The sequence below is a fragment of the Ornithodoros turicata genome, chromosome 2 (genome assembly GCF_037126465.1).
Source record: "Ornithodoros turicata isolate Travis chromosome 2, ASM3712646v1, whole genome shotgun sequence".
NCBI lineage: Eukaryota > Metazoa > Arthropoda > Arachnida > Ixodida > Argasidae > Ornithodoros > Ornithodoros turicata.
Genome location: NC_088202.1, coordinates 142,144,524 through 142,166,467, shown reverse-complemented (window position 1 = coordinate 142,166,467; position 21,944 = coordinate 142,144,524). Strand labels below are relative to the sequence as shown.

The 21,944-nt window shown below is 46.2% G+C and overlaps 1 protein-coding gene across 1 annotated transcript; it reads right to left on the bottom strand.

The window, feature by feature from the left end:
• Positions 1 to 5,322: 5,322 nt before the first annotated feature.
• LOC135385106 (protein NYNRIN-like) lies at positions 5,323 to 6,279 on the bottom strand. The gene has a single exon (XM_064614282.1). The coding sequence runs from the start codon at positions 6,277 to 6,279 to the stop codon at positions 5,323 to 5,325; it is 957 nt and encodes a 318-aa protein (XP_064470352.1).
• Between the last annotated feature and the right edge of the window lie 15,665 nt (positions 6,280 to 21,944).

Genomic DNA, 21,944 nt, shown 5'->3' with positions numbered 1-21,944 from the left:
TAGTTTGTAATCAGTATGTTATCCATAACAGCTGTTCAGATTTAGGCAGGAGTCCCATCTCATCATCGTGTGTCTGTCTGCGCGTGTTTGTGTGTGTATAAGGCAGGAGCGAAATGAAGATTAAATGTTCCACGAATGCCTTGAAATATGAGGATTCAGAACCCTGTAAACATAGAGTCAATAAGAAAAGCAAAATACATCATTTGAAAATTGATTCCGCAGATGCGTGACTCACTTCTATCCTTCAAATTCTGAGATTACGTTCATGCAGGTGTCCTCACATGATTCTCCTTATACTCTGGGGTCTGTGGCATATTATTTTCAATTACGCGCACCATAGTTTGTAATCAGTATGTTATCCATAACAGCTGTTCAGATTTAGGCAGGAGTCCCATCTCATCATCGTGTGTCTGTCTGCGCGTGTTTGTGTGTGTATAAGGCAGGAGCGAAATGAAGATTAAATGTTCCACGAATGCCTTGAAATATGAGGATTCAGAACCCTGTAAACATAGAGTCAATAAGAAAAGCAAAATACATCATTTGAAAATTGATTCCGCAGATGCGTGACTCACTTCTATCCTTCGAATTCTGAGATTACGTTCATGCAGGTGTCCTCACATGATTCTCCTTATACTCTGGGGTCTGTGGCATATCATTATTTTCAATTACGCGCACCATAGTTTGTAATCAGTATGTTATCCATAACAGCTGTTCAGATTTAGGCAGGAGTCCCATCTCATCATCGTGTGTCTGTCTGCGCGTGTTTGTGTGTGTATAAGGCAGGAGCGAAATGAATATTAAATGTTCCACGAATGCCTTGAAATATGAGGATTCAGAACCCTGTAAACATAGAGTCAATAAGAAAAGCAAAAGTCATCGCTTGAAAATTGATTCCGCAGATGCGTGACTCACTTCTATCCTTCGAATTCTGAGATTACGTTCATGCAGGTGTCCTCACATGATTCTCCTTATACTCTGGGGTCTGTGGCATATGATTATTTTCAATTACGCGCACCATAGTTTGTAATCAGTATGTTATCCATAACAGCTGTTCAGATTTAGGCAGGAGTCCCATCTCATCATCGTGTGTCTGTCTGCGCGTGTTTGTGTGTGTATAAGGCAGGAGCGAAATGAAGATTAAATGTTCCACGAATGCCTTGAAATATGAGGATTCAGAACCCTGTAAACATAGAGTCAATAAGAAAAGCAAAAGTCATCGCTTGAAAATTGATTCCGCAGATGCGTGACTCACTTCTATCCTTCGAATTCTGAGATTACGTTCATGCAGGTGTCCTCACATGGTTCTCCTTATACTCTGGGGTTTGTGGCATATGATTATTTTCAATTACGCGCACCATAGTTTGTAATCAGTATGTTATCCATAACAGCTGTTCAGATTTAGGCAGGAGTCCCATCTCATCATCGTGTGTCTGTCTGCGCGTGTTTGTGTGTGTATAAGGCAGGAGCGAAATGAAGATTAAATGTTCCACGAATGCCTTGAAATATGAGGATTCAGAACCCTGTAAACATAGAGTCAATAAGAAAAGCAAAAGTCATCGCTTGAAAATTGATTCCGCAGATGCGTGACTCACTTCTATCCTTCGAATTCTGAGATTACGTTCATGCAGGTGTCCTCACATGGTTCTCCTTATACTCTGGGGTTTGTGGCATATGATTATTTTCAATTACGCGCACCATAGTTTGTAATCAGTATGTTATCCATAACAGCTGTTCAGATTTAGGCAGGAGTCCCATCTCATCATCGTGTGTCTGTCTGCGCGTGTTTGTGTGTGTATAAGGCAGGAGCGAAATGAAGATTAAATGTTCCACGAATGCCTTGAAATATGAGGATTCAGAACCCTGTAAACATAGAGTCAATAAGAAAAGCAAAAGTCATCGCTTGAAAATTGATTCCGCAGATGCGTGACTCACTTCTATCCTTCGAATTCTGAGATTACGTTCATGCAGGTGTCCTCACATGATTCTCCTTATACTCTGGGGTTTGTGGCATATGATTATTTTCAATTACGCGCACCATAGTTTGTAATCAGTATGTTATCCATAACAGCTGTTCAGATTTAGGCAGGAGTCCCATCTCATCATCGTGTGTCTGTCTGCGCGTGTTTGTGTGTGTATAAGGCAGGAGCGAAATGAAGATTAAATGTTCCACGAACGCCCTGACAATGAGGACTCAGAACCCTGTAAACATACAGTCAATAAGAAAAGCAAAAGTCATCGCTTGAAAATTGATTCCGCAGATGCGTGACTCACTTGTATCCTTCGAATTCTGAGATTACGTTCATGCAGGTGTCCTCACATGATTCTCCTTATACTCTGGGGTCTGTGGCATATCATTATTTTCAATTACGCGCACCATAGTTTGTAATCAGTATGTTATCCATAACTGCTGTTCAGATTTAGGCAGGAGTCCCATCTCATCATCGTGTGTCTGTCTGCGCGTGTTTGTGTGTGTATAAGGCAGGAGCGAAATGAAGATTAAATGTTCCACGAATGCCTTGAAATATGAGGATTCAGAACCCTGTAAACATAGAGTCAATAAGAAAAGCAAAAGTCATCGCTTGAAAATTGATTCCGCAGATGCGTGACTCACTTCTATCCTTCGAATTCTGAGATTACGTTCATGCAGGTGTCCTCACATGGTTCTCCTTATACTCTGGGGTTTGTGGCATATGATTATTTTCAATTACGCGCACCATAGTTTGTAATCAGTATGTTATCCATAACAGCTGTTCAGATTTAGGCAGGAGTCCCATCTCATCATCGTGTGTCTGTCTGCGCGTGTTTGTGTGTGTATAAGGCAGGAGCGAAATGAAGATTAAATGTTCCACGAATGCCTTGAAATATGAGGATTCAGAACCCTGTAAACATAGAGTCAATAAGAAAAGCAAAAGTCATCGCTTGAAAATTGATTCCGCAGATGCGTGACTCACTTCTATCCTTCGAATTCTGAGATTACGTTCATGCAGGTGTCCTCACATGGTTCTCCTTATACTCTGGGGTTTGTGGCATATGATTATTTTCAATTACGCGCACCATAGTTTGTAATCAGTATGTTATCCATAACAGCTGTTCAGATTTAGGCAGGAGTCCCATCTCATCATCGTGTGTCTGTCTGCGCGTGTTTGTGTGTGTATAAGGCAGGAGCGAAATGAAGATTAAATGTTCCACGAATGCCTTGAAATATGAGGATTCAGAACCCTGTAAACATAGAGTCAATAAGAAAAGCAAAAGTCATCGCTTGAAAATTGATTCCGCAGATGCGTGACTCACTTCTATCCTTCGAATTCTGAGATTACGTTCATGCAGGTGTCCTCACATGATTCTCCTTATACTCTGGGGTTTGTGGCATATGATTATTTTCAATTACGCGCACCATAGTTTGTAATCAGTATGTTATCCATAACAGCTGTTCAGATTTAGGCAGGAGTCCCATCTCATCATCGTGTGTCTGTCTGCGCGTGTTTGTGTGTGTATAAGGCAGGAGCGAAATGAAGATTAAATGTTCCACGAACGCCCTGACAATGAGGACTCAGAACCCTGTAAACATACAGTCAATAAGAAAAGCAAAAGTCATCGCTTGAAAATTGATTCCGCAGATGCGTGACTCACTTGTATCCTTCGAATTCTGAGATTACGTTCATGCAGGTGTCCTCACATGATTCTCCTTATACTCTGGGGTCTGTGGCATATCATTATTTTCAATTACGCGCACCATAGTTTGTAATCAGTATGTTATCCATAACTGCTGTTCAGATTTAGGCAGGAGTCCCATCTCATCATCGTGTGTCTGTCTGCGCGTGTTTGTGTGTGTATAAGGCAGGAGCGAAATGAAGATTAAATGTTCCACGAATGCCTTGAAATATGAGGATTCAGAACCCTGTAAACATAGAGTCAATAAGAAAAGCAAAATACATCATTTGAAAATTGATTCCGCAGATGCGTGACTCACTTCTATCCTTCGAATTCTGAGATTACGTTCATGCAGGTGTCCTCACATGATTCTCCTTATACTCTGGGGTCTGTGGCATATGATTATTTTCAATTACGCGCACCATAGTTTGTAATCGGTATGTTATCCATAACAGCTGTTCAGATTTAGGCAGGAGTCCCATCTCATCATCGTCTGTCTGTCTGCGCGTGTGTGTGCTTGTGTGTGTATAAGGCAGGAGCGAAATGATTAAATGTTCCACGAACGCCCTGACAATGAGGACTCAGAACCCTGTAAACATACAGTCAATAAGAAAAGCAAAAGTCATCGCTTGAAAATTGATTCCGCAGATGCGTGACTCACTTGTATCCTTCGAATTCTGAGATTACGTTCATGCAGGTGTCCTCACATGATTCTCCTTATACTCTGGGGTCTGTGGCATATCATTATTTTCAATTACGCGCACCATAGTTTGTAATCAGTATGTTATCCATAACAGCTGTTCAGATTTAGGCAGGAGTCCCATCTCAACATCGTGTGTCTGTCTGCGCGTGTTTGTGTGTGTATAAGGCAGGAGCGAAATGAAGATTAAATGTTCCACGAATGCCTTGAAATATGAGGATTCAGAACCCTGTAAACATAGAGTCAATAAGAAAAGCAAAATACATCATTTGAAAATTGATTCCGCAGATGCGTGACTCACTTCTATCCTTCAAATTCTGAGATTACGTTCATGCAGGTGTCCTCACATGATTCTCCTTATACTCTGGGGTCTGTGGCATATTATTTTCAATTACGCGCACCATAGTTTGTAATCAGTATGTTATCGACGGCAGCTGTCATGAAAAGGTCACCTGTTCAGATTTGGGCAGGAGTCCCATTTCATTATCGTATGTCTGTCCGCGCGTGCGTGCGTTCCTGTGTATCAGGCAGGAGAGAAGTGAAGATTAAATGTTCCACGAATGCCCTGACATATGAGGGCTCAGAACCCTGTAAACATGGACTCAATAAGAAAAGCAAAAGTCATCGCTTGAAAATTGATTCCGCATTTGCATGATTCACTTCTACCCTTCGAATTCTGAGATTACGTTCATGCAGGTGTCCTCACACGATTCTCGTTGTATTCTGGGGTCTGTGGCATATGACTACGTTGGCTCAACTACAATAATCACGGACACAACCGTTCTGGTTGGTAGCCAGAGCCGAACTGGCTGGGCTGCAGTTTAATATCGCGCGCCGCGGTTCCGGGTGCGCTGTCGATGGCGGTAGTGGTGCGTCTACAGCTGCCCCCTCCTAGGGAGTCGCCGCAAAGCACGACTGGTGACTAGGCGCTTGAACCATGTTACATGTGGACGGGAAGGGCTGGCGACAGGTCACCAGGCTGACTGGTGGGAAGCGGGGGGGGGACCAAGCGATGCGACGGCCGGCAAGGTGGAGGCGTCGATGAAGGCAGGTTTTAGACGGTGGAGGGAAACGGTGTCTTCCCTGCCGTTGACGAGAAGCATGAAGTAGGCTGGGGTTCTCCGTATGACGGGATAGGGCCCGGAGTAAAGTGGCTGCAACGGTTTTTTGACACCGTCGTAGCGGACGAAGACGTGCGAGCAGCGGTCAAGGTCGGTGTGTTGGAAGGCGTTGGAGACGCGACTGGAACGGGGAGTGGTTGGGCGGAGAGCGTCCATGGTGTGCCGGAGCCGGGACAAGTAGTCGGCGGGAGCCAGGAGCGGCAGGGTAGGCGAGGCCTGAAGGAGGTCAGCGGGAAGGCGTAGGGGGGCACCATAAACAAGATCTCTAGTGGTGCAACCGAGGTCGGGCTTGAAGGATGCTCGGATGCCCAGCAGTACCAGGGGCAGAGCTTCTGGCCAGGGGGTGTGCTGGGCGGCGCGGAGGGCGACCTTCAGCTGCCGATGGAGCCGCTCAACGAGGCCGTTGGATGCGGGATGATAGGCAGTTGTGCGGGAACGCTTCGTACCAAGAATCCGCATGAGGTTGGTAAAGAAGGCTGACTCGAACTGAGGACCTCTGTCAGTGGTGATGACAGAGGGTACCCCGAAGCGTGATATCCACGCACTGATGAGCGCTTGGGCGATGGTGGGGGTGGTAGCATCGGTGATGGGGACGGCTTCCGGCCAGCGCGTGTATCGGTCGACGATAGTGAGAATGTACCGGAAACCTCTGGCCAATGGTAGGGGGCCAACAAGGTCTATATGTATGTGGTCGAAGCGGCTCGACAGGAGTGGGAAAGCAGGAGGAGCCAGGCGAATGTGACGATGGACCTTGTTCCGCTGGCAGGATAAGCAGGTCTGGACCCAGCGTTTGATGTCCCTCTTCATGTGGGGCCAGACATAACGCTGGGTAATGAGCCGCTGAGTAGCGAGGGTGCCTGGATGGCAAAGGCGGTGGAACGAGGCGAAGACGGCACGCCGAAGGGGAACGGGGACAAAAGGACGAGGGAGGCCCTGGGACGTGTCGCAGGCGACAGCCGTCGTGGTACCAGGGAGGTGGACGTCCTCGATCTTCAAGGATGTTGAGGTTGAAGCGCGAAAGGCGGCGAGTTCAGGGTCAACAAGCTGTGCCTGAGGGTGTCGAGCGAGGGTGGTTCATGGGTGGAAGTGCGCTCGACTTGCGTGAGCGAGCTCAGGCGACTGAGGGCGTCAGCAACAGTGTTTGCGGCGCCGCTGATATGCTGGATGTCGGTGGTAAACTCTGATATGAAGGAGAGATGCCGGACTTCACGGGGGGTGTACCCAGAACCAGAGGACGACAAGGCGTACGTCAGGGGCTTATGATCCGTAAAGACTGTAAATGGGCGGCCTTCAAGAAAATGGCAAAAATGTTTGATTGCGAGGTAGATGGCAAGTAACTCTCGGCCGAATGTGCTGTAGCGCCTTTCGAGAGGTTTGAGTTTTCGGGAGAAGAATGCAAGTGGGTGCCAAGACTCTCAAACTTGCTGTTGGAGTATGGCGCCGACTGCAACGCTAGAGGCATCCACCATGATGCATGTGCGTGCATCATGCCGCGGGTGGATCAAGAGCGTGGCGGAGGCAATAGCTTCTTTGATGGACTGGAAGGCTGCTGAGGCGTCGGGAGTCCACTGAAGCGCTGCGGAAGAGCGTTTAGAGGTGGAGAGCAGGGCCTCCAAAGGGTGAAGCAGAGCGGCGCACGATGGGAAGAAACGGCGGTAGAAATTTACCAGCCCGAGAAATTGTCGGAGTTTGGTGAGAGAAGAGGGCTGTGGAAACTCTCGTATGGCGGTAACTTTAGAAAGTAAAGGCAGTATGCCTTGGCTGTTGATCCGATGACCGAGGAAGTCTAGGTGTTGGACGCCAAATGCGCTCTTGGCAGCGTTAATCACAATGCCGTTCTCTTGAAGACGGGTGAAGAGGGCGTGAAGGTGTTGTTCGTGCTCCTCGGGTGAAGAGCTTGCCACTAGGAGATCATCGATGTAGGCGTAGACGAAGGGAAGGCCTCGAATGATGTTATCGATGAATCTTTGGAAGGTCTGTGCCGAATTACGTAGGTCGAATGACATTCTCAGGAACTCGAACGTACCGAATGGTGTTGTGATGGCTGTTTTAGCGATGTCCTCTTCCGCCATCGGGATCTGATGATAGGCCCGTACCAAATCGATCTTAGAAAAGGTGGTGGCGCCTTCCATGTTCGCTGCAAAATCCAAGATGTGAGGAATGGGATATCTATCGGGGACTGTGGCACGATTTAGAGCACGATAGTCTCCACATGGTCGCTAGTCGCCTGTCTTCTTCGGCACAATATGGAGCGGCGACGCCCATGTACTCGAGGAAGGGCGGATGATGCCGAGTTGAAGCATGTGATCAAACTCCGCTTTGGCTACCTTGTACTTCTCGGGTGCGAGTCGGCGTGGGCGGAAATGAACAGGTGGGTCCTGGGTGATCACATGGTGCACGACTTCATGCTGCGCCGGTTTCGTCCGGCTTCGTCAGGTGGGGGAGAAAGAGCAGGGTACCCCTGAAGGATGGACGCTGGAGAAGAGTCGGGGGCAGTGAATGACAACAGGTGCGATGGAGGAGCAGGTAGCTGAAGAGCGTGGACAGTGAGAGATGTGGTGCTGTCTGTGAGGCGCTTCCGGGACACATCAACAAGGATTTTGTAGTGCCTCAAAAAGTCAGCGCCGAGGATGGCCTGGGTAACGTCGGCCTCGAGGAAAAGCCAGCGGAAATGACTGTTTGCCGTAGTGCCTAAGTGACTGTTTGCCGTAGACTGGGATTGTTGACGCGTTGGCGGCTTTGAGGGTGAAACAGTGCTCTCGAGATCCGCGGTAAGAACGGGGAGCGGGGATGACGCTCACCTCGGCACCTGTGTCGATCAGGAACCGCATCCCAGATACGCGGTCAACAATGTAAAGGAGGCGGCTGTCTTCGAGGCCGTGTCCACCAGCCGCCACTAGTGGTGGGCCGGGGAGTTTTCCGAGGACGTGGTCCAGGTACATGGCTGAAGACAGTGGAAGGGGTCTGCGCCGAAGCGGCGATGGTACCAGCAAACCCTCGGTATTGTTGCTGGGTGATGGCGAGTGGCGAGGGGAGCGGAACCCAGAACGAGGTCTGGGGCTAAGGTGACGTTGGCGGCGAGGGCTTGGGGAGCGGGAACGCGTGGCAAGGGCCGCGACGAGTTGGGTAAGGTGGTTGAGCTGCTGCGTAATACCCTGCTCGTCAATTCGCGGAGCCAGTGATTGTCGAGGAATGCCGGACGGGGAAGGCAGCAGTGCTGGTCGCTCTAGGACGTCAACTTGTGGAGAGGCAGACGCTACCTCCATGACCGCATCGGCAAGCGCAGCCAACTCGTCCAAGCTGAGGTTTGCCGCAGTAGCTAACACCATCTCTACGTGGCGGGGAAGGCGCTGGAGAAAGAGCTGCCGGAGAAATCTATCGCTGGTGGAAGATAAGTCGCCACTGCTGCCGGGCGCATGGCTTCCGAGGAGCTGTTTCATGCGCCGAAGTAGCTGGGTCACCAGATGTTGGCTCAACTAGAATAATCACGGACACAACCGTTCTGGTTGGTAGCCAGAGCCCAACTGGCTGGGCTGCAGTTTAATATCGCGCGCCACGATTCCGGGTGCGCTGTCGATGGCGGTAGTGGTGCGGCTACAACTATTTTCAATTACGCGCCCCATAGTTAGCAATCAGTATGTTATCGACGGCAGCTGTCATGAAAAGGCCACCTGTTCAGGTTTAGGCAGGAGTCCCATCTCATCATCGTCCGTCTGTCTGTACGTGTGTGTGTTTGTGTGTGTATAAGGCAGGAGCGAAAAGAAGATTAGATGTTCTTGAAATATGAGGATTCAGAACCCTGTAAACATAAAGTCAATAAGAAAAGCAAAAGTCATCGCTTGAAAATTGATTCCACATTTGCCATGATTCACTTCTATCCTTCGAATTCTGAGATTATGTTCATGCAGGTGCTCTCATACGATTCTCCTCATACTCTGGGGTCTGTGGCATATGACTATTTCAATCACGCGCACCATAGTTTGTAATCAGTATGTTATCGACGGCAGCTGTCATGAAAAGGTCATCTGTTCAGATTTCGACAGGAGGCCAATCTCAATCGTTTGTCTGTCTGCAGGTGCCTGTGTTTGTATCTGTGTAAGGCAGGAGAGAAGTGAAGGTTAAATGGTCCACAAATGCCCTGACATCAGAGACCCAGAACCTTGTAAACAAGGAGTCAAGTAAAGTAAAAGTCATCGCTTGAAAATTGATTCCGCAGTTGCATGATTCACTTTTATCCTTCGAGTTCGGTGATTATGTTCATGCAAGTGTTGCCACACGATTTTCGTTAATCTCTGGGGGTCTGTGGCATATGGCTATTTTCAATTACGCGCACCATAGTTTGCAATCAGTACGTTATCGATGACAGCTGTCATGAAGAAGTTCTCCTTTGTTCAGATCAAGTCACGTGTCAGATTAGTCCATGAATGCCATTTCCTTTCATTTATTAACTTGCAAATGACCACTGATAGAGCCATGACAGATCGGAATTCAAAAGCCTTGTTGTTATGGGAAAGTTCATTATGTAATACACAAGCTGTACTCAATGGAAACAGGACAATTTAGAGACTAGAATGACTATATACCACACACAAAAACACAGGCACTTTACAGGATATAACTATGTACGCTATATACATCTAAAATTCATTGGTCATATCGTCTGTAGGCGATACCACCTATGTCTGAAAGTAGGAAGAAAAATAATTACACGATGTACACTATGTACAATCAAGGCGGGACTCCCGCGATTGAGACGTGGCCGTGCTGTGCACAAACTGAGGGATGTGTTCCTCATAGCCTATCGAACCGATCACGTCCAAGCACGAGTAGCTCCGCGCTGTCCAGAATATGTGGGCGCGCGCCACAAGCAGTTACAAAACAGGGGTGACACAAACCCTCCATTGTTGTATAACTACCCTCAAGCGGGTGCTTTTGGCAAAACTGCCATCTAGTCCTGGTCGTACGTCATCGAAAATGTCATTTTGAGGTCATGTGACTCTGTTTACAGGTTTTGCCGCTTACCGACATATTTCCGTAGTCATAATGCTAAGAGATGAACGTATTTTGCCAGCATAAACTATGCGGTGTTTCTTCCGCAACATGGTAGCCCATTTCTCCTGAGTCTTAACGCGCGGTCGTCATCACATCTTTGAAAGTCGTCACAGTATGAGCTTATGTGCAAAACTGCGCGTTTTTACTGCGAGATTATCGGATAAAAATAATTACCGTGATCGAAAGACATCTAGAACGTTGTGCAGAAACAACAACCGCATTGTTTACAAACGGTTTGGCCGCCGACCACGGGCGCCGCCATCTTTAGGGTCACGTGTGCCCTGACGTTTGCTGTGACGTGCGACCAGGACCTGTCCAGGATGCATTGCGTTCGTCCCGCACGCTTTCGTCTACGGAGCAATACATTGGATGCCACGCTTGTGAGTTACAAGAACACTAAGGCGGAGGCGGAGGCGGACGGCGAACAAGACCCCAATAAAAGATCCTCACCGTGTGGTACTCGTAGAGCACATGATTGTTCGTCTCGGCATGACCACAATAGGGACAACTGATGAGCAAATTAGAATGGTGCAAGGGAGCTGGTGTACTGTAGAAAGAGGTAACATTTCATTGAGTTTGGGGAACACACAATATGCCCTCAATGTGCACAATTGTATTCTTCATATTGTGTGTTCCTCAAACTCAAGAAAATGTTACCGTTTTCTAGGGACAACTGTTTATCGAGGCAACATTCCACAAGAAGGGATGGTAGCGTGTGGGCAGGATATCCGAAGCAAACTACCTCATCACATTACGCAGAGGTCCAGTGAGCCACGAGCCCACCAGCACCACCCACAACATGTTTCTTGGGTGTTGCCCGCTATTGTACCCATTGTTCTCGACTTCTTGGCAAATCACTGCTTTCGACAGCACGCTAACAGAAGAAGCCAGTAAATGAAGCCAGTAGAACAGAGAACACCTTGTGTTGTGCCGGCATGAAACTGTGGAGGTGACGGACCCGATGTAGCCACTGGGTCATAGGCACGCGCGACAAGATCTTGTGCGAGGCGGCCCGTGCGGTAGAGCCACAAAACTTGAGTTGGCGACGGTTCGCCATTTAGAATACACAGCGCAGTTTTCATTTCACGGTCAGTTCAGTTTTCACAGTCGCTCAAGGTACGAGGGGTCGAAGAGTTCCGCGGCTTGACACTTGGACTGGGACTCCTGCAAAGCCTGCAGCCAGTTGTTGTGTATTGGATCCTTCCGGTCGAATAAAACGACAAGGATCTTGAGAGCGGAGGTACTGCACAGAGGCAGGTATACACTGGAAGTGCTGCCGCAGAGAGGTATTAATTTTGTTTTATCCTGGTTTAACATCCCACCGGACAGTGCAGCTTACGCGTCGTACACGTGGAGAGCCTCTGCCACTGATGCGCTGTGTCACTGAGAAGCACCGTAACGTCATCTGCATAAGCTGTTATTTTCCAAGCGCCGGATGGCGGAAAAGGTAAACCACGAATGCGAATGTTGGTGTCAATGTTCCACAACAGCGGGTCGATGCCCAAGACGAACAAGGTTGGGGAGAGTGGGCACCCCTGTCGGGCACCCCTGGATACTGAGAATTGATTAGAACTGATGAGAAAACCGTTGCAGGAGATAGAGGCAGCTGTAATGTTTGCTATATAGGCGTCCGATCAGTATCCACTCCGGAAACCCATACGCTGAGGTACAAAAATGAGCTAAGAACGAGCAACCCTATCCAACGCATTTGTTGATGCGATGATAAGAGGTACCTACCTGGATGAGTAGATGACACAAAACGAAGAATAACCCAGAAGCCGGACAACGTGTCGTACATGCTTCAGTCTGGCATACTGGACGATTGTGAGGGATGAATGATTGATGGGAGCATGGATCTGGATTTTTTGGGCCAAAGCTGACGTCATTATTTTGTTGTTCGCATCCAGGAGGGTGATTGGGCGCCAGTTTTCTGGTTCCGCAGGATCTCCATTCTTTTGGGGAAGCAGCATGATATGTCCCAGGCCAAACGATTCGGGGAAAGCATCGCCGCTTATACATGCTTGCAAAACTTGAAAGAAAGAAGGACGAACGATAGGCCAGAATGTCGCGTAAATTTTGGGATGAAGACCGTCCGGGCCAGTACTACTGCCGGAAGCTGCATTGCGCACAGCACTGTCAAGCTCAAGTATTGTAAACGGCCTTTCGAGGGATGTTTGATTGACCTCGGACACCACTAGCAATCCACTGAAAAATCCACTTCCATGGGCACTGTTGACAGAAGTACCGGCGATCCACTGACGATCTTCAATATTAGAGGAATTAGGGCAACGGAAAGAAAGGGTTGTTTGTTGATAGCTTTACTTATGATGCACAGAGTGAAGGAAACTTGCAACACCATGACCTACAACTGTCTGGTCTCGGGTGTACTCTTTCTACTCCTTCCGTGCAGCACCGGGCGGCGAGTGGAGAAGCCGACGGTGTCGTTCTTGGAGCGTTTCTAGGTACCCTTGCATCAGCGGCAAGTGCCGTGTATGCCAAAGGGAGTCTGGCCATTAGGAGGAGCCTAAAAAAGAGGCTCGACCTGTCAATCAAACTTAGGCGCATTTCATTGGTTACCGTTTTCCATGGGAGCTGCCATGACACCAAATTTCCTTCAAGATGGAGGATGGTGCTTGGAACAGCGAAGCGGAAATTTCGTGACAAAAAATTTTCACGGACTACTTTAATTTCATAATTTGTGTATGCATCCTCATGTACGCATCTGCAAAATCAGCTTCGACTTTCGCTCCGCCATCATTAGTTGCGCGAAAATTGGATGTTTCGTCGCTAACGTTAGGCCTAGTTAAGACTGTGATACCAAGAAAATAGCAAGAAGGACGACCCTTATACGTAGAATTTTGCATTATATAATTGCATTTTATTGCTGCTGATCCTCAGTACCAAGCAAGTCTGCATGCAGTAATATTGCATTGGAAGTGAATGCATGTCTGTGTAGTTTGTTTCATCTTCGTTGTCTTTTTACACTCTTATCATCCAAGCAGGGATCGGTACCGAAACTGAACTGGAATAAATTTAAGCGTTTACTGGTTCCCGAAACGATTCAGACTTAATGTGCGTTGTGAGAGATCGGAACTAAGATTTACACAGTGGATGGAGCCATGTTGCCAAACAAATTCGAAACTAAAACTGAACAAAACAAAACTGCAACTGTGCGAGGTATTTGCTCCCCTCGCAGCTATTGCGTTCTTTCAGTTTTTGGGGGTTCCTTTTGGCGGTTAGAGTCTTCCTTGTGCGCAATTTTTGTCATCCAGCAACCCAAAGTTTTCATTTTGTGCTCTAAAACTAACGCCCATTCTGGCAGGGACCGGACTCACGACAAGTCAAGCATATGTATTATCATCAAGTAAGAGAGCTACTATGAAGGTAGCCCCTTTTACACAGACTCTATCTTGTTGTATTGTTGACTGATTAGATGAGTCACAGAATTTGTGCGCCCATCTTACATACCAGATAACAACGCTCCAAATGTATATTGTTTTGTTCACTTTATGATCTATGAGATCTATGTATTGGCATCGTAGCGGGCAAGGCTCCAAACAGTGCATTTTAAGAAAAAATATTCCTAGGCACAGCACTGCAACCGATACTGCTCGACGACTGTTTTATAGGCCGCGCGTTCAGAGGCAAAGGAGTGTATTGTCATCAAACAAGAGAACTACTGTAGGCAGAGGGTTAGACCTAACGCTGGTGGGACAAGAACATAAGTTGCTATGTAGCGTATTACACATGTGACGGTGTGGTAAATAAGCAGTCATTAATTCTGATGTGGTTGCATCGGGTATATCCCACCACATGTAAGGTGACAGGGGATTTACGAGTATATTAATCTTCTTCCTCAATATCTTCAACATGTGAAACACTTCTACTTTGTCCCCAGATTAGACGAAAACTTCCTTGCACTTGTAATTGTCGATCACATTTCGTTGGTCCTGTGGTAGACTGGTTGCTGCAAGTCCCTGACCAGGATGTAACGGGGTATATACGATGAGTGAACATAGGAAGTTAGTATGGTACCATAGCGTTGCACCTGAAATATAGACCTGTCACAAGCAGTGTTGCTGTGAACCATTGCTGTGACAACAACAACAAAAGTACATTTGTGTTGTTTGAGAATCGTAAGGATGTGCTTGCTTTTAGCCCATGGCAATTTGCTTAAAATTCACTTTCCTGAACGGGTTCGAACTGATACTTTGCTCTGCTGCGGAGCTGAACCCGAACCAAACCAATATGCCTGAACCTGAACCCGAACCGAAACGAAAAAGATAACGGTTCTGATCCCTGCATATAGGTGCACGACATCAGTATTGTCCACTGATGGTGGACACAAAAGCCTGGAAAAGATTGACAAGCCAGAAAGCAGTCATGGGAGAATGTTTTTTCTTTTTTATTGTTTTCTGTTGCCCATGAAACCCTGAGGATTTACGTATAAATCTCAATTTGCAGAAATGTTAATCTTCTACAGCAGAAGGCTAGAAGATTTAATGATAGTGTGCGTGTACTACTGCATGCAATGTTGTTATAGATTGCAATAAACTGTGCAAACAGTACCGTGTGTTCATTCCAACATAAGTAGTGATAGATATAGCATCTGGTAACAATGGGCCGCTCAGGTTACATGCGACACGCACACGCACGATACGATATCTCAGAAAACAATGGAAATCATGTATCGATAGTGTGAACAATGGGTTCCCAGGTTTCAATAACATGCGCCGCCAGGATAAGGTAACGGTTAACTTAGGTAAACAATGGGAACTCACGTGTCGATAGTGTTTGATAGGCACCTGGATGCAAATTTAATGACATTTAATAACACGCAATGACATGTAATAACACGCAAATGACATTTAATAACAAGCAATAACATCCGATGACATTTAATAGCATTTTTCCGATGGGGTTGACGTCACGATCAGTCCGTCACCTAGGTTGGTTGCCGCGTCAGAGCGCCAGGTAGTTTTGGTTTCGGTTCCCACCAAGCGCCCTCTAGTTTTCAAGCTTTGGCCGTCTGTAGTTTCGGTTTCGGTTTTAAATAAATGGACGTCAAGCTTGGTTGCTCCACTTAGTTCTGGTTTCAGTTTCGAATTCCTAGGTTTTGAATGGTTGCCAGATGCCCTCTGGTTTCAAGCATTTGACCGTCTGTAATTTCGGTTTCAAACCACAGCACGCTAGTTTCGCTGTGACAACGTCAACGCAGGTTTTTGAATGGTTGCCAGATGTCCCTCTAGTTTTAAGCTTTTGACCGTCTGTACTTTCGGTTTCATTTCACAAAGATGGATGCCGCGTCACAGCATGATTTTTTTCCCATACCACTTTGATAAGTACACTCAAATAATGATGTATATCAGAGACCAGACAACGCTGATGTATACATTCCTTTTTTATTTAAGCACATTATTTTTCTACTCTTTTATTCAACTAACGAAAGATATGTTACAAATTACCAGAGTCTTGCTTGACTTCATCCTTGTACAGAAGCAATCTGCAAAAACAAAGGAAAAACGAAACATCCTGTGAATGCTTTTCTCAATCAGAACAAAGTCTAGGACGACTCAAATCTCGATCAGGTGCCACGCAACAACAACAAGCAGCATTATCAAAGAATCGGTTAACGTTTTCCGCTTTCCGATATGCCTCTGATACTGTGTCATGCATTTGCATTGGAGTACGACGTTTGGATTTGTCACACGGTAAAGTAAATAACCGAGTGACAACAATCATTATACAGTAGAGGTGTTCTATACACACGCATTCCAAACTTGTGTTGCGCATTGCGACAACAGCAAACAACGAATCGAGAAACATTGCATGACCATGTATTGTGGTTACGTATTGTGATGGTTTCGAAATAAAAATAATAAAAATGGCATAAGGACAAGGGGTATACTCACATCCTTTCAAAAGTTGCGTCGACAATGAAGGTCTGTTCGGTCTCAGTCGTCGACATCTAGCTTATAAGACCCTTGATTTTTGTTTTATTTCAAGGGAAGGAGGGGTCACATGAATGCATCATGGACAGCTTCTCCTTTCGCAGGAGCAGCACGTGAAATGCGATACCTCCTTGCCGACGCGCTCTTTTTTCTTCTTCTTTTGGTATGATAACACAACCGCGAAACACCCGTCTGGCTTTTTCTAAACGCTCTTTGGGAACACCAACCACAAAAAAAGAAAAAAGAAAACGTTATCGCCCTCGCAAGATGCATTTTCGGCCGGTGGTATACGGTGTCTGCCACGTACGAGCGTCCAGCAGTGAGTGTGCCACGTAAGAGCCAAGTGATGTGAGTATTTCAAACCATTCTTGTGTTACAGTGTATCTTATAGCTAAATGAAATGCGGGCATGTATTTGTTTTAAATTCTTTTTATTGTTTCGCTCAGATGAGACGGCCGAGACATGGTATCCGATTTCGAAAGAGTGATACCGTAACCGCTGTGCTTTCCATTCCCAATGAGTCTTGCAATATTGTACACATTGCCGGGGCATCGTTCTATTACTTGCATGGGTTCGAAGCTTATTTCACATAGTTTTAAGCACTCGAACTTGTAATAATTGTGCGCGACATTTGCTTCTTTCAAGCAATGCCATAGTTGATGTGTATCATTTTGCGACAGATTTACTCCGTATCTCGTCGGATGACCATTGCTGAGCCAAAGGCGTACGGCAGTTACTGCAGCTGGGCATCGGTGGACATAGATGTCATGGTCAATCTGAGTCACGGTAGTGCACTTTCCCTGTTTCAGTGTTGGTTTTGTAAATTCTGTTGTAGCTACGAAAACGAACAGGGAAACAGCACGCAGAAAGAACAAGGTGTAGCAGAACATCTCCGAGCATCTATTTACCATGACGACCTACAGTAAAATGAGACAACTCGTCATGAATTTCAGTATTTATTGGTAAGCGTCTTTGGGTGACAACCTATTTTGCAACAAGTCAATTGTCATGTCGTTTATGTACACAACCAGGTAATGGTAGCCGGTCTTCATTGCGTAGTACATGATACATAGACTTTCGGCCACCAGTTGCATTACGTCGACGTCACGATCAACGTAATAGCTGAATGTGGAGCTCATCTGTTTTCCCCATTCCGAGACCAGGTCGAACGGGTGGTCGGATAGGTGTTCACACTTCCTGTGTACCCTGGCATACATTTTTTTGAAGACTCCCACACAGTTTTTTTCGCGGGAAGGTTCAGGGGCAGGGACTGGAACAGGAAAATGTCTCTGGTTATTTTAAACGCTGCGACGAGCACTGTGTCGTCCGTTGACTTCGATGAACCGCATTCTAACATGTCACTCCAACAGGTATGAGGACGACGACATTTTCCATGGAGTTGATGATCCTGGGTAACGTCCCACATGCCGCACACATCATCACCCGATTGGGACCAGGAATCGCCAGCGTTGGCTGGCTGTTCGACATCGGACCAGTGATCGCCAGTCATTTCGTCGTCGGTGGTGGCAGGTAGTTCTCCGGAACCCAAGTCCTTCTACGACTTCCAGCAGGTTGCAACAGGTACTGCACCTTTCCGTTCCGAACGCGTCTTTTTATAATTCGGTGGCCCTTGCCAGGCTGCACACGTGTTAATTCGCTTGCATAAAATTAACCTTCAATAGGTTCTTCCTGCTGGTCACGTAAGAAATAGGTATTCGGGTAACCAATCTTGACTGCTCTCACCACAAAAATTTCACGCGTAAACGAACCAAGGTAACTTTTGACTAACTGGTGTCTAGACTTTGCTATTCTGACAAGGTCGCCAACACGAAAACGTGGCTTCTCTGGGGGTTTGCTCGGAATAGGATAGAGCTTTTGCCTAAATAAATGTTCATTTTCTTTGTTGACATCCACAGGTCGTGCCGACAGAGTTCTATGAACACGATGATTATATGCTTTGACCAGAGGCTGTAAAACTTTCAAGTACGATTTATGTCCCTGATATTCGAAAGCACGATAAAGTGGCGTCATAAGACTTCTAATAGATCGTTCTGCAATACTTGCTTTCGTATTTGAATTGGAGTGGAAGAGAGATCTCCCTTTTGATTTTAAAAATGCTCCGACCGACTTATTGGTGAACTCTGTACCTCTGTCTGAATTAATCAGTCTCGGAGTGCCAATACGTCTAAAAGCGAGTCTCAGTCCACGTATAATTTCCGCTGCTCGTTTATTCTGCACAGGCACTACAGCAAGCATACGAGAAAATGCGTCGATACAAAACAAAAGATAGCGAAAACCCTTGTTGTATCTCGACAGTTTCTGATGGTCTTTCAAATCTATTTGGAATATATCCTTCACACCCAAAACGATGGTCTTCCGGAACTGACCTGATCGCTTAAGTTCTCTGAAGAGAGAGTACACATCACTGGTTTCCAGGAACTTGGCAACCTTTGCCGGCTTTTCACCGATGGCTCGTGCGAGTCGTTGAACCCCACCTAAACCACCAGGATGGTATACGTCCACGTAAGCAGCCAAAAAACGACTTGAAACGACACCTAACGAGCAAAAATTGCAAAAACCCACCGGACTGATGAAGAATCCGTTTAACTTTCTTCACATCTGCACGGTCTTGCCTGGAAGCCAGTGTCCTAATGGGTGTTGAAAAAGGCTGGAATTGCTTTTTAACTTTCGGCGGTACGTCGATGCTTCCTTTGCAGAGGTTCATACAAATCTTCCTGATTGTTCGTAGCTGTTCCCTGCTGGCATGTTGAATCAGGTTGTAACGTTCTTCCGGTGTCTTTGCTTCAGTGATCATACGAAGGAAACGAATGTGTTTGTTCAGCCTTATCATGACCTGTATACGATCTGTCTGTGATCGTCCGGGAAAATGTTGGTCCATACCTTATAATGATCGTTGCTCTGTTGAGACAAGTCGATAACTAAGTATGAGTATGGTTTCTGACAGGCATCTTTATATATCGTGGCAACAAATCATTTCGCCCGAAAATCTGCCTGGACAGTATATACAGCTGGTCTGTAGTGCGTGGTGAACGAAATAAAACGAGAGCCGTGCTATTGAATTGTATTGTGCGATACAAAGGGTCGTGAACACGGCCGTGATTGACAGGTGGTGACACCCAGCAATATAAAAATTGCAAATTTCTTTCACTCTTTGCCGGTCACCTAAACAGTTGTCAAAGATAAATAATGAGTGGCTATAATTCTCCCGATCTGCAGGAATGTCTTGACTAAAATTTACTTCAGGAATGGTATCGAATACCGACTGCTTATAAAGATAGATATACCATATTTGCTTGAACGGTTTGTCAAAGAGGACAGCTCTGTGTTTAATTAGTCATGCCACGAAGGTGGATTTCCCGCTTTGACTAGCCCCTGAAATTGACACCGAGGCAGGCGTCAAGAAACTAAAAGGTGCTATCACTGTCATTTTGTGCAAGGGAATGAAGTCTGGTCAAGATACGTTTCGTTAGATCAACAAGTCCGTGCTTGCAAAGTGCAGGAAAAAAAACGGACTGCAAAGGTAGGTTCGACTGCAGAGTTGACGATGTAAAAAGAAAGAAAAAGACTGCTCAATGTTGCCATGCTGGCAACTTCTTATATAAGAACTGTCTGACGCTCAGCTCCTTCACTCTCGAACATCCTTCTGAGGAGGTATGGTGTTCAGAATGATGAAATAGTTTGCAGTGTTCTAACATGTGCTCCTTTTGTTTTCAGCCAGTCCAACCTACCCGAAGGATCATCATCATCATCATTGCATTAGTGTACAAGTAAGCATCATGTCTTCGTCGATCTTGCATAAACTTGACAAGCTGAAGAAATGTGGAGAGTTTCAAAAAATGGCGACAATTCCTAAAAACATCAAGTATGATGTGGTCGATGTTAACAAAATTGAAACGAGCTATCGCGAGGCAGTCTACGTAGAAATTATGAAGGATCACGAGCACGTAAAGGTGTTCCTTCCTGCTCGGTTTCATAAACTAAGCACTCAAGACATCGAAGACATGAGGAACACGAGCAGACTCTGGATGGAGAAGAAAGAGCGAGTTGGAAAAGACGGGAAACGTCTTCTTTCGCCAGGCACCGTGTTCGGTCAATCCGAGTAAAAAAGGAAAAAGGAATGGTGACATGCCACCTTTGTCCTCCGGCCGATCGGCAGCACTACACAACAGCGCTGGGACTTCAAATTCATCTGGCTAACGTTCATAACCTTGCAACACCCTGTATCCCATTTTGTGAGACACTCTGTATGCTCCGCAACTATACCAACCGCTATGAGCTTCATCTACATGACAGAGACGACGACGGGCAGTATGTCAGCACATTCTTTCATGAAAACGGACGCTACCTTGCCAGTGTACTTCGACATTTCGGATTTCCGTTACGCTTTTATGTTTTGCTGAAGGCGGAACTCGGTCGACATACGCCTGAGGATGAGATCATATTTGTCACTCAATTTATTCCTTCGAGTGTGCGTACGCTGTGGTCGGAACGAGACGTAGAACGTGCTGTCATTGAAGTAGGCACTGAAGTGACCAACAATTTAGAAAAGCTTGAAATGCAAGGATCGAGATTTTTCTTATTTCGAGTTCACGCCTGCATTCTTCATATCGGTCGTCTCGCGCCACAGCTCATTGGTTGTACCTACTTTGAATTGCCCAACGAATTGAAAAAAAAGTGTCGGTGTCTTCTGAGTGTCGACCTTCACGAGGATAGTGAACAGAACATGTGTTTCGCATTTTGCGTACTTGCCGGTCTACATCCTGCAAAGGGTTCTTACAGACGCAGAGCTTCATCTACAGGTCGTACCTGTCTCAATATGCATTTCCAGAGACGTTTCCTGTAGTGTTCCCGAAAGATGTAGAAATGTTTGAGAAGCAGAACGATGTGAGCATTAACGTGTACGGTTATGACAAAGACGAAAAATATGTTTACCCGATTAAGGTTGTCGACGACCAGTGCAAGAAGCATGTCAACCTACTGCTAATTGACTTCCATTTTGTACTCATTACTAATTTCAATGCTTTGTTCACACCACCTGGTTATTTTCACTGCAAACGGTGTACGATGGGTTTCACCACCCCGGGTGTACTCGCCGATCATCTACTAATGTAAAAACAAAAAAAAGTGTCCAAGACTATTTTTCCAAAGAAGGGTGAGACATTGTCGTTTGCCGGAGAGCATTTGATGTCGGAAGTTCCCTTCTACTGTGTATACGACTTTGAGAGTGTACTATCACCATAGAACAATGAAAGAACTGATCCTTCATCGTTACTATCACCGTGTTCGGGAGGCGGGAATGTCTACGAGGAACACATCCCTTCATCCTTCTGTCTCCTCGTCATACGCTCGTGTGATTCGTATGTCTTGAAGAAACATATTTACCGTGGTGCAGACTGCGTTTCCGTTTTCATGGAACTATTGCGTAATTTGCATGATGAGCTGTATGCG